This window comes from Dermacentor albipictus, chromosome 5 (genome assembly GCF_038994185.2).
Source record: "Dermacentor albipictus isolate Rhodes 1998 colony chromosome 5, USDA_Dalb.pri_finalv2, whole genome shotgun sequence".
Lineage (NCBI taxonomy): Eukaryota > Metazoa > Arthropoda > Arachnida > Ixodida > Ixodidae > Dermacentor > Dermacentor albipictus.
The window spans coordinates 148,048,828-148,064,301 of record NC_091825.1 but is presented as its reverse complement, the minus strand read 5'-3'; the positions used below and the strand labels follow the sequence as shown (position 1 = coordinate 148,064,301).

Genomic DNA, 15,474 nt, shown 5'->3' with positions numbered 1-15,474 from the left:
TTGCGCCCGGCGGATGGTAAAACAAAAAGCTTTTTGCCGTCACTGGGTCTGTTGTGGCAACCGTAGGCGCAGCAGCACGGCATCGCAATTAAGCACTCGGCCCTAACACATTGTATAAAACTACCGCGCTCCTTCAAACCGCCTGCCGTACTTCGTCGCGGAGGCCCAAAAATGGGGGTCGCAGGCCCAAGATTGGGGGTCGCAGCGCGCTGGAAAGAAAAGATATACAAAAGCGCGGCGCCTGCTCTGCGCCGGAAAGAAAAAAATATACAAAAGCGCGGGGCCCGCTTTCACGTGACACAGATTGGCCAATGGGGGAGCGGAGGAGGCTGGGGCGACAGGAGGAGTGGAGGAGGAAGCGCCTGGGTGAGCGGGGTGGCGGAAAGATCTAAGAATGGCGCTACTTTTGGAAAATTGAGGGGCTTTACATACCACAGCGCAGCAGCGCCAGATTTCCCTCTAGGTAATGTAGTGAGAAACTCTATGCCTTTGGCCATGGGCAGGCATCTAGTAAAAGAGACATTGCTCCATGCGTTCTTGCCACTAAAGCCAAGACAGAATCGCAGTCAAGCCCAGTCAAACCGCACGTTCAAAGCGGTGTTGGCGCGTCGCGAGTTTGCACGGTTAGTTTATTTACGTTGGAACTGAAGCTTTTTCGTGAAGCATGACGTACGGCATGCGAACTACATTTTTAATTAGCTGAAGTTTTCTATTCCGCTATTCTAGACGGATATTTTCTATTTGCTGTTCAAAGTATTTATATTTCATTACATTCAAGAACTATTCGTCGAGGAGCATTAAGCCTATCATGGACCTGGACGACACCGACGCTCTCGTAAGTTGGACCATTTCCGTGTTTGGGGAACTGCCCTTCGACCTTGTTGAAGAATCATGGATCAATGCGGCATGGGATAACAGGTACACGGATATAAGTCTCCCCGATGTCGATTTGTTGGAGTCTGTTGAAGGAAACAGTTCTGCCTTGCTGGACGCTCTGTCGACTGCGTGCGACGTTTGCCAGAAGTGGTCTCGCTTTTCGGTGTCTGACGTGGACGTAGGAGAGGAAGACAGTGACGACAAACTTTGGAGAACTCTCATGGACAATGGTGTCCACTACAAAGCGTTGCTAGGCTTGGTGTACTTAGGAATCGGTCAGGGCAACTCGGCAGGTGCCTTCCTCGTGAAGAAGAAGATAGCCTTGCGATTTTCTAAACTCTACTTCAACCTCGTGCTTGTGCCGGGAAGCTCTGCATACAGAATTTTCCAGGAGAGCCTTTTCCAAAGCGCCATTCAGTGTTTTCGTCTTCCGAGCAAGAACACCAACCTGAATGCAGATGGAACGGGAAGCAGAAACGCGTCACAGAGCGGGAGCACGCGTGGCGGTGGTCGGGGCGGCCGGCGAAAGCAGTCCGCCACAGCCGCGGCTGGCGACGACGCCGACGCCAATGAGAGCACGGTTGTTGAAAGTGAGACCATTTCAGAATCAATGCTTCTGGACTTCATGACCTGTATGACGGACTCGCTGAAGGACCTCGTTTGGGCGCTGCAGACATTCAGCCTGCGCCCCTACGGGGAAGTGACTGACTTTCTCATCCAACATCTGTGCGAACTGGCCCAGCTCGACATTCCCGGTGCAGACGTGCGCTTCAACGTCGGCGTAGAGCAGCAGTTCCGCGGCTGCCACTACCGCCAGCTGACTTCGTACGCCTACTGCGCGCTCAAGCTCCTGTGCCTGCCGCAGCACGGGGAGCCTGCCGACAACTTCCGGACCATTGCCAAGAGCCTGATGCCGCACATCCTCATGCTAGCCGCCGGCAACGCGCAGACCGTGACCCGTCCCTTCGCGAATATCCGAGACAACGCCGTGGCCTTTTTGTGCCACGTGATGCGGACGTGTGACGACTCCCTCAGGGAGAGCTTCCAGGACGTGGGAATCATCCTGATCCACAACGTCGCCTTCCACGCCGTGGACCGCACCGACTTCCGACTTAAGACCACGCATGCCGTGATCATGATTATGGGCGAGCTCACCGAGGAGCGCTTCAAGCGCGTCGTCCAGTGGTTCATAAAGCTCACAACGGTGCCGCTGGCCAACCGGCGTATCTTTGCCCTCGAAATGATCCTTGCCCTCATATGGGACGAGCGGGTGGCTGACAAGCGGTCGGACCTGCTGCTTGCTGCCATGAAGCGATGCAATGACAAGGCTGCCTCAGTCAAGACCAAGGCACTGTCCGTGCTTGCGAGCGTGACGAACGAGCAGCACGATCTGTGGACGCCCTTGCTTAAGGTTTCTAACCCTGTTGAGCCAGGAGATGAGGGTGAAGGGGAACAGGTGGCCGTTGAGGACGACCGCCTCTCCCAGCTGATGGAGGTGCTCAAGTATCGTGCAGAAGACTCTAAAGTGAATGTGCGCAAAGCGGCACTCTCACTGCTGCAGAATGTACTCTGCGCCAGTGGCGACTTCATCAAGGAGGAGTACGTGGAGGTGAGTGTGGTGCCACAATGCTCAATCAAACTGTGAAGCATGCCATTTCTTTGCACGTGCTGTTCAGATTGCAGGGCAGCCTGAACAAGTGGCCCCTGTGGGAACCAGAGGTTCTTTTGGAGTTTTGTTCAAATGCACAGCTTAGACTGCTAAAATGTTATTTTGAAACCTTGGTTCGTTCGTTCATTTAGCAGAAATTTGATTATTGCCGCAGGAAGCAAGGGCCAAACTTCCCCTACTTTTTTACTTTCATGTTGATACAGTGTGATGTAAAGAATTTTGAAGTATTTTCTTACATTCGGACTATTTTGGTGCAGGAAAAGTCTTCAAATCCCCATAGGCTGAGATTAATATAGCTTCATATCCTCTTTTATTGTCCCTCTAAACAGCTTGTGTTGTAATCAGAGGGAGGTTACATACTCTCCCGAATTTCCTTTAAAGATAAGAACTTGAGCTTTATGTACAATTTTATAAGTGATGAGTAAAGTTCCATGAAAAAAAAAGAAATTCTCGCACAAACCATCTCAGGATGACTGTTGACATTAATGTGATTAGCATTGAAACAATCTAGCAACACCATATTGCCACTGGTGAAATGCGTCATGCATGAGGTGTATTGCGGCCAGGCTCCTCTCTCACGCTTCCCACTACATGCTGTGCCATGAAGCACCACTGCTGCGATGTCTGCGTATGGGGCATGTCTAAACATACCCCACATTGCACCCTGAAATACACCCCGAATAGCCTGCAGTCTTCAGGTGTGCACCAAAAGCATGACAAGGCATCATTGCTTTCTATTCTCATCCGAGTATGGGTGTGGCAGCCTGTGATAAAGAGTGAAAAATGTGCAAAGGCATAGGCGAATTAATCCATTATGTAGTTGATGTTGGTTACCACAGGCAAATGGTTTCTGTGTAGATCACACTGTAGTGCTTTGTGATGCTATTCAAGAAAGGTGAATTTTGAATGTGAATAAAGCCGCCAGTTATTAGATTGTTCATTCACAAAACTAGAAGCCAAAGATAATACTTCAATTTTTGTCAGACCTGCTGTTACCTGTGCCGGTTCAAAGCCCTGCAGTCTTAAAGGGGTCCTGAACCATTCCTTGGGCTTGGTGAAATTGCATAGTCCATGGGTGGCATGCGCTGCTGTGAACATCTCAGCCAAGTTTTGTTGCCGTATGCTGTGCGTGGAGCTCACAATCAGATTCGCCTTTCTTTCAAACGCACTTTTGAACAGAAGCCTGCCTGCTTATTCACTTAAGAAGGCAGGCTTACGCTTTATTTCATAATAAAGTGAATTCCCGTATGCAACTGCATTGGTAGTTGAGGCCAGCTACATAGCATAGATACCGTGGCTGCCGCATGGTGCTGCCACGACCCCACTGGCTAAGCGCACTGCGGCTCGCTGAGGACAGCTGCATTTGGTTTACGCTTAGCGCTTTGTAGGCACCAAAATTGAAAGTCGTGCCGTCTATGTTAACATGCAAAACGAAATTTGAAAATCTCGCCACGGTGACAATTAGAAAGTAGAGTGTTGTGGGCACACCCCACTGTGCCTTCATAGTGCAAGGCATTGAAGAAGCAATGGGAGAACAGAGGAGGCCGTGTTTGATTGCCAATAACTCTGCTTCTGTTGAACAGATTGAAGTACTTATTGTGGCAAATATTTCTGAAATAGCCTATTTTTACTTCAAATGCCTTTCTCCACTTCAATAAGTAGTGGTTCAGGGTCCCTTTATTGGTTTTCTCTATTTGTTTATGATATCCAACTTTATTTCTTTCTCTCAGTACAGTGCACTTATTTGTTGCCTTTTTAAACAGTGTGTATTTGTTTTACCCTGAAGACGAGTTCACATCAGGGTGGACACAGAAGAGCACAAAATGAAGTAAATATTGACGCACAGAATATAGTATGTATACACACCCACAGATGAAAAACTTGAGATATAAAAAATTCTGTCTTTCAGTGTCTTCAGTAGAGTTAATGTAGCTTAGATATCACAGTAATTATCTTTTCATTGCTGTTTAAAAAATTTTGAAATTGTGGTAATTTGTAACACTGAAAGAAATTCTGAAGCTCATTTAAGGATACCGCTAAGACAAAAGGCCCTCTGCCTTCCTCTGTCCCTTTGTTGAATCAGTTGTGAAAATTACTTCACTACAGTAGATATCAGGCTGCAGTGAAGCCTGCTTTGTTAGTGTTGAAATATAGCTTATGTGTATATTGGTGCACTTAGGAAGCGCTTGTCTTTTGTTGTAGCTATGCTAAAGGTCAAAGGCTGCTTCTTGACGTTACCAACTAACCCTGTGCTTTCACAAATGTTAATGATGACTATTGTGCGTCATGTCATTAGTCGCATTCTGTACAGTTTATATGGATATGCTGTGCTGTATGCATATGTCAATAGTGTTATAGTCGGGCTCATTATACATCACTTATTTAGCATGACAAAAGAATATTTGTGTTTGAGAAACAGCAAATCGCTTCGTTTGCAAAGGACACAAGTGACTATTTTACTGTGCATTGTCTTGTTATAAGCTCCGTGCATGGTCTATCTGCATGCTTTGCAGTCCTCGTGGGCCTTTGATTTGTTCACAAGTTGTTCAGGGCCTTACTGGATACGTTTATTTCATTTAAGAAAAGCCATACATTGAAAAACAAAAACTATGCTGGCAATTATAACTATAAAAGTGTGCAGGGGTCCTGCGGACTCCTGCGCCAGTTGTGCCATTTTGATACAAACGCAAATTCCTGTGCCAAACAGTGCCAAGTGCAGAAAATTGACAGAAATTGCACCATGCTGAGCCAGAACGGCTTTTGCGTTTGTGCTCCGGCAGTAGCCATAACCGTTAGCAGATTCGTTCTAAAAAAAAAGAAAGTGCAGCCGTTCACATGCCACACACCGAGCCATGGTGCTTCCGGCAAGTGGCCTGCGTGCATGTGGCCGCTTGTGCGGCTGTATTTAGAGTGTACTAGAATATGGCTGAGTGGGCCAAGTGGTGCGGCGCTCCCTGTAGCTGAGGCATAAAACAACAAAAAGTAGGCTGACAGCGCTGCGAGCGAACTAGATATTATTAGGGAAGCGCACGCTGCAGTGTGTTCAGTGGGTGGGTGTCTCTGTTCCCAAGGCCAGTATAACGTAAAACTCTTCCACTCTGTTTTTATGCCCATGTACAGCCGTAATTGCCTAATAACTATGGTGTTGAGCTGCTAAGCACAAAGTCGCGGGTTCGAATCCCAGCCACAGAGGCTGCATTTCGATGGGGGTGAATTGTGAAAACTCCCATGTATTTAGATTTAGGTGCAAGTTAAAAAATACCAGGTGGTTGAAATTTTCCTGAGACCCCGCTATGGTATACCTCATAATCGGATTGTGGTTTTGGCTTGTAAAGCCCCATAATTTAATTTTAGGCCCATATGGGCGAGAGACCTGAGCCATATTGATCCTAATGGCGGATTTGGAATAAAAAGTAAGTTTTGCTCAAAAGGTGAAGCATCGATTACGATAGCAAATTAGTAGACAGCGATACGAAGTGAAGATAGTAGCTTTATCAGCCGTGTAAACTGTAAACATTAGCTTACTAACTAAATTAACAAGCACGGTGTCACGCGGGCACAAGCAGACGTGAACAGTTCTCCCTCCCTGACCGCGGCAACCGCTGAAGTGAGGAAGCACGACAGCAGCAGCGAGCGAATCGACCTTCATGCTGCCTCTCACTTCTACGCAAACTAAGCCAGAGAATAATTGCACTAAACAGCGAAAACACAGCGCACCACAGCTATCAGCACTTGCACTCTGTCGCCATCGCAGATCGCTTTCAAGATAGGGCACACGCAGCTGCTCCATACCAAATGGCTGCTCGCAGCTACTGGAATAGAACGCCCCCTCCCTCCGTTGCCTTCTGCGTGATGGAAGATGGCATGCATCCTTCCTGCATTGCTCCTTTGCGTGCGCAAGATTGAACCACCATCATTGGCTCACCCATGCACGCTTTCACTTGCACATACTCTACAGCATGCGGCGCGCAGCGACGATGTTATCACCCCTGGACTTTATATAGAAGGAACGTCACTGTGACACCGACGGCAGAAATGTGCCTGGAGTGTCCATATAATTGCTATCGCACTGAAAACAGATTGGAATAGCTTTATGTTATACCAGCACAGGGTTGATCGTGACTTTCTGGGTCTGTGGTGACATATGGTGACGCAGAAGTTATGTTACTGCATCAATTGGACCACATAATTAAAGCACATTTTCCGTTATCGTCATGAGTGTAGGCTCGGAAATATAAAGTTCAATCTTAGTGCCACCGATGTTCAAAGTTTCATAGGAAAGCTTGCGCTGTGCTGCCTCTCGACACACTCTTCCATATTCTAGCACTCTATAGCTTGAAAGCATGCTTCTACTACGTGCTTCGTGTTGGTTTATTCTGTGTTTCACCGTGGTTTCATTGTGCTACCATATTCCTTATTCCATTATTCCAACAAAATTCAGATTGGCCTGCTCCAAAGTGCTTCAAAGTGAAATTGCTCCAAATTGCCCCAAAATGCAGTTTTGTCTGCTCCAAGTTGCTCCAAAACGCAATTTTATCTGCTCCCAAAATTGCTTCAAAATGACATTGAGCAGTCTCACCCCTGATTGTGCAATACAGTGGACTCCTGTTTATACAAACCTTGTTAAACCAAATTTTCGGATATTGAGAAAAATGTGTAAATATTTGGTTGGCTATCCATAAACACAATGCATGAAGAAGGAACCATTTATTGGCTCGACCACACGTATGGAGTTGGCTTTTCACATTTGATTGTGGGAATGGCAACTATTATCTGTGGTTCTTGTAAGAAAGGAAGAAAATTTTGCTGGCCACAAGTGACGACAGAAAGGATTAAAAAAGTGGTAGCTATAAAAAGGAAATAGAGTAAGAAAAAAAAGGGGTGACTATTTGGTACATCTACAATAGCAATTAGTTTACAATAGCGACTGTTAACACAATTTACCCGAGACATGTGCAGTGCATGTCACGAGTGCATGCTGGCTACTGAGCATGATGTTTTTCCAGTGGGCCATAGTGGATAGAATGAGGTTACAGTAATTTGCAGGATCCCCAACTTTGTTCACGAGCTCGTCTGGAGACATTTCTAAAGTGGGTGCACAATCTGCACCCATCTCCCCGACCTCAGAACGTGTAGGTGATATCTGGCATGTACAAATCTGGAGCATCATTTGCATGTCTCCCTTCGCAAGATGCATGTGATAAGTGTGTGCCGATTCCAGCGAAGGAGAGAGAGAGAGAGAGAAAAACTTCTTTGTATAAAGTGGTTTGGTTTGAAAAGCTTTTGCTGCAGGCCTATAAGAAACTGTGTTTTTTGTGATGGAAGTTCAAAATTTAACACTCAAATGTTACACCTGAGTCATGTCGCAGCTTGATTTGCCCAGTTCTTGAGTAAGCTGCTATTGTGTGGAATCCATGTTATTCTAATGATATCGCAAGGATTGAGCACTTATAGCAAGTTGCAGCTGGGATCATTTAATCAAATTACTCAGCTTCATCATCATTTTCCGATATGTTGCGGTCACTTGAGCTCCAGCTGTTGGAAGTACAGCGACAGGTAGCAAAGCTAAAGCTTTTTGTCAGCTGTATAATTTGAAACCAGATCCACGATGGGATAAATACTTGCCTGCTCCATTAACATGGTCATCACACTAAATCATAGCATGATTGTACGCCCGTAACCTTGCTAGGATAAACATTATTAAAAATATTTTTTCCCTAGCACTGTTGAGCTATGTAATACTCTACCTGCATTTGCTGTTGACTGTAATAATGTTCCATTTTAAAAAGTGCTTACTAATGTACTTTGTGCGACACCTCCTTGGGCAGCGTAGCTGCCTGCAGGATTGTAAAATAAGATACGCAAAATTAAAATAATTAATATGGTAGTCACATTTTCCACAATCAGACAAAAGCTGAGACTGTTGCCAGACGTGTACATCTGGTGGGGTTCTGCTAGCTAAAGCAAATGGTGTTTCTCTGGATTAAACAGCTATGCCAGTGTTGACGACAATGTGGAAACCTACAGGGCAGACACTGTAGACATTAAAACAAGCGTTAGCAGTAATCTACTATACTTGAAGCCGATAGGTTTAACACATGCACCAGAACTGTTATCAGGCTTGTTGCTAATGTGCCCATTTAGCTTTCTGTGGTTAGGTGAACGTTAAAGAATTCGTACTCCTTACTATCTGCAGTTCTCAAGCAACAGGTGGAGGTTGCAGAAGCACCACCATAGGGAGTAATTGTAGAGAGAGTCAATTGAGTAATCACATCATTTTAAATGGACATGTGCATCTGTTCATGTGCAGATTCTGAAGGAGAGCTGCCTGGACTTGGCTCTGCTAGTGCGTAAGCAGGCACTTCAGGCTCTGACCAAGTGCCTGCGTGCACACCCAGAGGAAGAGCTGTTGCTGCGGCTCTGGTTGGAAGGAGCGCTTCCGCTGGTGCTGGATGCCGAGAACACTGTCATGGAGAAGGCTGTTGAGGCCGTTGAGGAGCTGATTCTGGGACCGCTGTGCCTCTTGGCACCAGGGCCTGATGCCAACCTGGCCTGGCGGCTACTGGCACAGGCAGGTGCCTTAAAAGTTGTGCGTTATGAAAAACCTCTAGGAACAAAGGACATAGTGCACATTAATGTGAACACAAAAAGGCATTTATTGCCTCTTCTATACAGTAAGCCTGCAAGCCGATAAACAACAATTGGAACATGCTGAGGAATCAAGGAAGTTTGACTTGCTATGCAGGGATGCCGAGTAAATAATGTATGCTTTTGCTGGATACTGACGACTAAGCCATTTGCGGGTACAGGTCCGCAAATGGAAGCGTGTCTGGGTCATTTGTTAGCCCGTACCCATGGTGCTATGTCATGTGGAGCGCACCAAAAAGCGTGTGGATGGTCTGCACGCAATGTGTAGTCAAAGTGGAAGCAAGTTCGTCTTGCACCTGAATATCCACGTCACCCGGTGGTGCTACCATTGGGACACTTGCACCATCTCTTGTACTGTGTGGCTATGGCAATGAACATCCTTCACTGCACTGAGTTATGATTCCATCAAAACTTCGTTATGGTGACCTTATTTGTGTCACAATGCCTTAGACAACCTTTGTTTTGCCAAACCAGATTAAAGATTATGTAGGAGATTGAACTAGGGTAGCGATAAATACGGTTAAAACATTGATATAACTAAGTCATTAAAATTGGCAATTTGCTTTGTTGTATTGAAATTCAATCTTTCATGCAAATAAGTTAAGTTGATGATGGATTTTTCTTATACAAAAGGGCCAACAAGATTTTCCGAATTATTGGGCAATTGGAAAAAGCAAATTAGAATGTAATATATTGTTACATTTGAGAGTCGGCGACGAAAGATGTTATTTCATGCCGTGTTGATAATATCTTCACATCGGTGGTAAAAAGTGAAGCCCAGCCACAGTTTCGCGTTCACTCTGCCCCTGTGGCTGATAGTGTCGCCCACAGTAGGATGACGCTATCATGAAAAGCGCCAGCATCGGGAAGCGAATGCTGTGTTGATAGCCTTATGTGGCCATGGCCGTGCTAAAAAAGAAGTCACATGCACATGCCAACCTTTTCACTGTAGTCTTATGTTGGTGAGTGAATATTTGTGTTCCCATTGCAAGATTTTCTCTAGCTGAGCACATCCAAACCAGGTCATTGTAAGAGCCTCCAACCATTGAGTGCTACCTTTGCTGATATGGCAGTTCAGTATAGCGTTAAACTGGTGGCATCACTTGCTTAGCGTGGCTTTGGTGTGCACATTGTTAAGTGTTAGCATATGTGGCTTGTATTGTAGTTAGTGTGCTTCAGCTGTAACAAACACAACTTTTTTTCGTCCTTATTGCCCATGTTTAGGTGTCTCAAGGCCCATTTCGTGAGCACCACAAGTACCTCCAGCAAGCTGTGCTGCAGCTGCATCGTGCTGAGAAGTTGCGGCCCAACGAGTTGAACGTCCTGAAAACTTATGTTGGAGGACCCAACGATGCCTCAGTCTGGCTGCTGCTTTCCAAGCTCTCTCTGTGCTGTGACCTTGGCCAGGGCAACTTCGCCTTCAGCTACTGGAAGCAGCAGTGGGAGGACCAGCCGGAAGGGTCGAATAGCCCACGTGGCTCCAACGAGACAATTAACCACGTGCTTATTGTCCTCAAGAAAGTGTCTCGCCACTTGCCCTCAAATGCGCTGCGAGAGCTGATAGCAGATCTGGAGCAGCGGCTATCTCAGCTGAGTCTCCCTGTAGAGGTTATCGCTCACACAGTGGACTGCTTGCACAGTCTTAAGCGTAACGTGCACCGGGAGCGGCCTGAACTGGGCGAGCGTGCCGTCCAGGTATGGTGTAAGCAGATGCTGGACAAATGCCAAACGTTCCTTTCCCAGGCCGTCATGGGAACTAAGGGTGCAGACAGCACACTTCTGGAAGAGCAACTGGTGCGCCATCTCATGCTCCTCGGGGAGGCATCTCAGCCCGCACCTCGTGCTGTCTCCAGCCAGCTTCATGACCTGGTTCAGGCCTGCATGACCAGTCCGGGTGGCCCAGAGCCCACATCAGAGCCTGTCTCTAGGGAAGATGCCGCCATGTCAGAGCCTGATGCCGAGAATGGTGATATCAAGGAGAAGAAACCAACCAGGCGATCCCGGGCACGACTGTCGGGTGGTGGAAAGAGCTGCCTGCGACCCACTCGGCGCGTGCGTGCCCATGCAGTGATTGTGATGGGTATGCTTTGCATACAGAATGAAATGCTTGCGAAGACCGTTGTGCCAACCATGGGAAATTCTCTGTCAAGCAGCCAGGATCCGATGATACGTGCCAACCTGATAGTTGCATTGACTGACATGTGCAAGCGTTATGCAGTCCTGGTTGACCCGTATCTACCCATTGTGACACGTTGCATCAAAGACTCTGTTCCAGCTATTCGCAGTTTGGTCCTCACATGCTTGCTGCAGTTGCTGCAACAGGATTTTGTTAAGCTGCATGGGCGGCTCTTCTATAGGTTACTTTCAGCCCTTACTGACGAGGAGCGCGAGATTCGCGAGCTGGCTGAGTTTGGGCTAGTGGACTGTGTGCTCAAACGGAATACGCATGTCTTTTACCACCGGTTCGTGGAGTGCCTCTGCTACTTCAACTCTTACCGCGGTTGCAGCGGCCAGGCATCACAGGAAAATGTTGTTGAGACGACCGAGCGGGACCGGCGCCTGTTCAGCCTTGAAGGAGAGGGTCGACGGGACCAGCGTATGGCATTGTACCGCTTCATGTTGCTAAACATGCCAGATGAAGATAGGTTTAAGCTAACCCTTGCACTGACCCAGAGTGTGCTTGTGCCCTGTGCGGATGAGACAAACACTGGCCCCGGCATGGAAGAGGAGTGCCCTGAGCTGCTACATGACACATTGTGGGTGCTGTGCTCCGAGGAGATCAAACTGCAAACCATTGCAGCTGCAGCTGAGGATGCAGCTACAGAGGAAGACCCTGCCCAGGCCTTGCTGCACACCACACGCAAAACAATACTCAGCACTGTGGTGAGTACTTTTATGCCTCTAACCAACCTGAGGTCTCGGCTGTGCTCATACTACCAGAGCATAGCAGCTTTGTCGAGCGTGGTTCCTATTTTAGTATTATTCCTAGTCACCTATGCTGTTTTTTTTAGGCTTGTAGCACAGCTCAAAAAGAGCAAAAAGGAAGGTGGAATGGGTAATGAAAAGGAACGGAGAACATAGTGAGCGCTAACTTCCAACTAATGGTTTATTTCGGGACACAGAAGGCTACTTATACACTCAGCGAACCATGTGACATGAAGAGATTACACAAAACCAAGCAACAAAACTGAAAGTAACCATGTGAAAACAAATATTCAGACAGCCCGTGGCGGTAGCCTGAGATACACCAATTCATTGCTTGATAACTATAATGAAGGTGAGCTTACACATGCATGGCCCAGACCTATGATAGCCTTTGCTTCGATGATTTCTCTTGTGAGCTGATTATGACTATGACCTAGAATGACGCATTCCTCTAAAACAGGTTTGCAACCGCACATTTTGCAGTGCTGTGCGAGAAACCCCCCAGATGTAATACAATTCTTAGCATTGTAACCATGTTCGCGCAGCCTATCATTCAGACGTCAGCCAATTTGACCGACGTAACATTTTCCGCGCTTGAGTGAAAAACAATAAACAACACAATACGTGCAATTAACGAACTTCTTTTTATGATTCTTATCATAGCTAGAAGGAGCCTCCTTATTGGGATTAGCGAGCTTGCAAATCCTCATAAGCTTGTTAGAGGCAGAAAACACTACACGAATATTCACTCGCTTGGTGATTTTCTTAAGATTATGTGAGACTGTGTGAATACTGTATATGGAATAATGCTTGTCCTACCCCGAGTAGTTGCAGGATTACCTTCGTGCTGGTTGCCTTTTCTAAACTCTCTTAGAATCCGTTCTGCTACTACACTTGTAGGGACACGGGATAACCAGCCTGCGAAAGCCGTTCGCACTGAGAGGCAAAGCTAGATGAAATGGTATGGTGGCAGGACTTTTTCAAAGCATTATTTAGGCATTATTTAAGTATTATTTAGGCAGCTCTTTCCGAGCTGCGCTACAAGCCTAAAAAAGTCATGACATACCGACTCGCCCAAGCTGCCACACTTTTCACCCATGCTGCTTTTCATATTTTCCTTTGCCAGCACCTAGCACACCATCTTATTTTGCCATGCACTGCTGACTTAAGGACATGCGCACAAGTCATTGTGAAGTTTCCGTTCACCTTGCTGGGAAAACACGGGGAAGGCGGGAGATGGAAATTCAAAACGATGAGCAAAACGAGAACAAGGTAAAAGCAGGAGCCAACGTTTCGACAAGTGGAGTAGTCTTTTTCAAGGCGACATATGCGTTCCTCAACACATATATAGGTAGGGTTCTTCTAAAGGGGAGAGGGGGTAAGGCGAGTGGGTGCGGCAGTGACCGAAGATGGGTTAGCGGCAAGGGTGTAGAATTGAGAATAAAGGAGTGCTGTGCACAAGGCCAGTGACACGACGGTGTGCACAGCACCCCTCTGTTATTTTCTTTGCTGGAGGTCTTGGGCTATCATGTCTCTGAAAGAGATAATAAAAGGAGCGGCAGAAAACGGTGCTCGTGAGGGGGGGGGGCGGAGAAGAAAATAATAATAAACAATAAAATATTACAGAAATGGACAAAATATATAAATAAAAGAAAAAAAGAAAGGGAGGAAAAAACCACGAAGCAACCAAACTAAGTGTTGTTGCCTGTAGCTTGAAATTTAGCATAGTGAATAGATTCTAAAGCTCCCTTTGAAACATTTATGCCTGTTGGTTGCAATGTCTTGAACTTTTGGGTAAAGAATCATACCAGAGAATCATACCTTATCCATAAGTTCAAGACATTGCAACCAATAGGCCTGAACGTTCCAAAGGGAGCTTTAGAATCTATTTGCTATGCTAAATTTCAGGCTGTAGGCAACAACACTTAGTTTGGTTGCGTAGTGGTGTTTTTTCCTCCCTTTCTTTCGTTCTATTTATGTATTTATTCCATTTCAGTATATATATATTTTTTCGTGAGCACCGTTTTGTTGCCCCTCCTTTTATTATCTCTTTCAGAGACACGATAGCCCACGACCTCCAGCAAAGCAGATAATATAGAGGTGCTGTGCACATGGCCGTTGGCACACCGGCTGACACATGGCCGTTTCACCGGCCTGGCGCACAGCACTTTTTTATTTTCAATTGTACACCCTCGCCGCTAACACACCTTCATTCATTGCCGCACCCACCTTCCTTACACCCTCTACCCTTTAGAGGGACCCGACCTATATACACTGTGACAAAGAAAGCATAGGTATGTCACCTTGAAAATGACAAGTCCACTTGTTGAAACGTTGACTCCCACTTTTACCTTGCTCTCGTTTTGCTCATGGTTACCTTGCTGTCACATATGTAGGGAAACCATTTCCCTGAAGTGTGAAGGACTGGAGAGCAAGCACAGCCTGGTTTTGTTTCAGAAACATCTTCGGCATTGTTGACCTGTTACTGTTCTGACTATACATATCATCCTACATGGTTGAACTTTTACTAAATATACGCATCACCTGTACAAGTTTGGAGCATGTAGGGATACAAATGAAGAGCCACTGCATTGCTGAGGGCCAGCTGTAGTTGTGAACCTTGGCTGCGCATTTGATCTTGCAAAGGCTGTACTTGGTGTCTGGTGCTTGTTCATTGTGATGACGTGGTGCAGCTTTTGCTTTGCTACATCTGTAACTACAGTGCAAACATAAAACATGGAGCATAGTAGAGAAAACATGCCGCACAAGTGCTTATGTGTTCTTTCTTATGTACTTGCGTCTTTTATGTTCATGCTCTAGCCAAAGATGTCATTGTGTCAACTTCCCTAACCTGGTAGGGTTTTGCTTTACTAAGCTTCTGCACACTCACTTGTGCAGGTGCGGGTGAATTTGGTGGAGAACGTGATCCCTGTGGTCATCGCTCTCAAGAACAAGTTGGAGGCTGCCCGGTCACCACTACTGCGGTCACTGCTCATGTTCCTACGCGAGCTAATGCGCGACTACAAGGCGGAGGTCAAGGACATGCTGTCGGCAGACAAGAAGCTGGCCAGCGAGGTTGCCTTTGACCTGCGGCGCCTGGAACGGGAGGAAGAAGAGGAGGCCGCTGCCGAGGGCCATCCGGCTGCAACACCAAAGACACCTGCACGTGCGGCAAACCCAGAGCTTAGGGAACTGCTTGACACAGCGCGTAAGCTCAGGGAAGAGGCCATCAAGCGGCGCAGCATTGTGGTGCTGCCAGAAGTTGCATCTGAGGAAGGAACTGCAGAGCAACAGAATGGCGATGGCGAGGCTGCGCATCAAGGTGACCAAGGTGAGAGATGTAAGCTCTTCAACCA

General features: G+C 46.7%; 1 protein-coding gene across 4 annotated transcripts in view; it reads left to right on the top strand.

Moving 5' to 3' along the window:
* The window catches only part of LOC135906217 (condensin-2 complex subunit D3-L-like), a 58,503-nt gene that overhangs the window by 34,861 nt on the left and 8,168 nt on the right, over window positions 1–15,474 (top strand). For all 4 annotated transcript variants that reach the window (XM_065437490.2, XM_065437489.1, XM_065437488.1 and 1 more), the window contains exons 2-5: window positions 779–2,485; window positions 8,856–9,116; window positions 10,418–12,076; window positions 15,017–15,449. In XM_065437490.2, coding sequence (XP_065293562.1) covers window positions 779–2,485; window positions 8,856–9,116; window positions 10,418–12,076; window positions 15,017–15,449 — 4,060 coding nt within the window. The remainder of the gene's footprint in view (window positions 1–778; window positions 2,486–8,855; window positions 9,117–10,417; window positions 12,077–15,016; window positions 15,450–15,474) is intronic.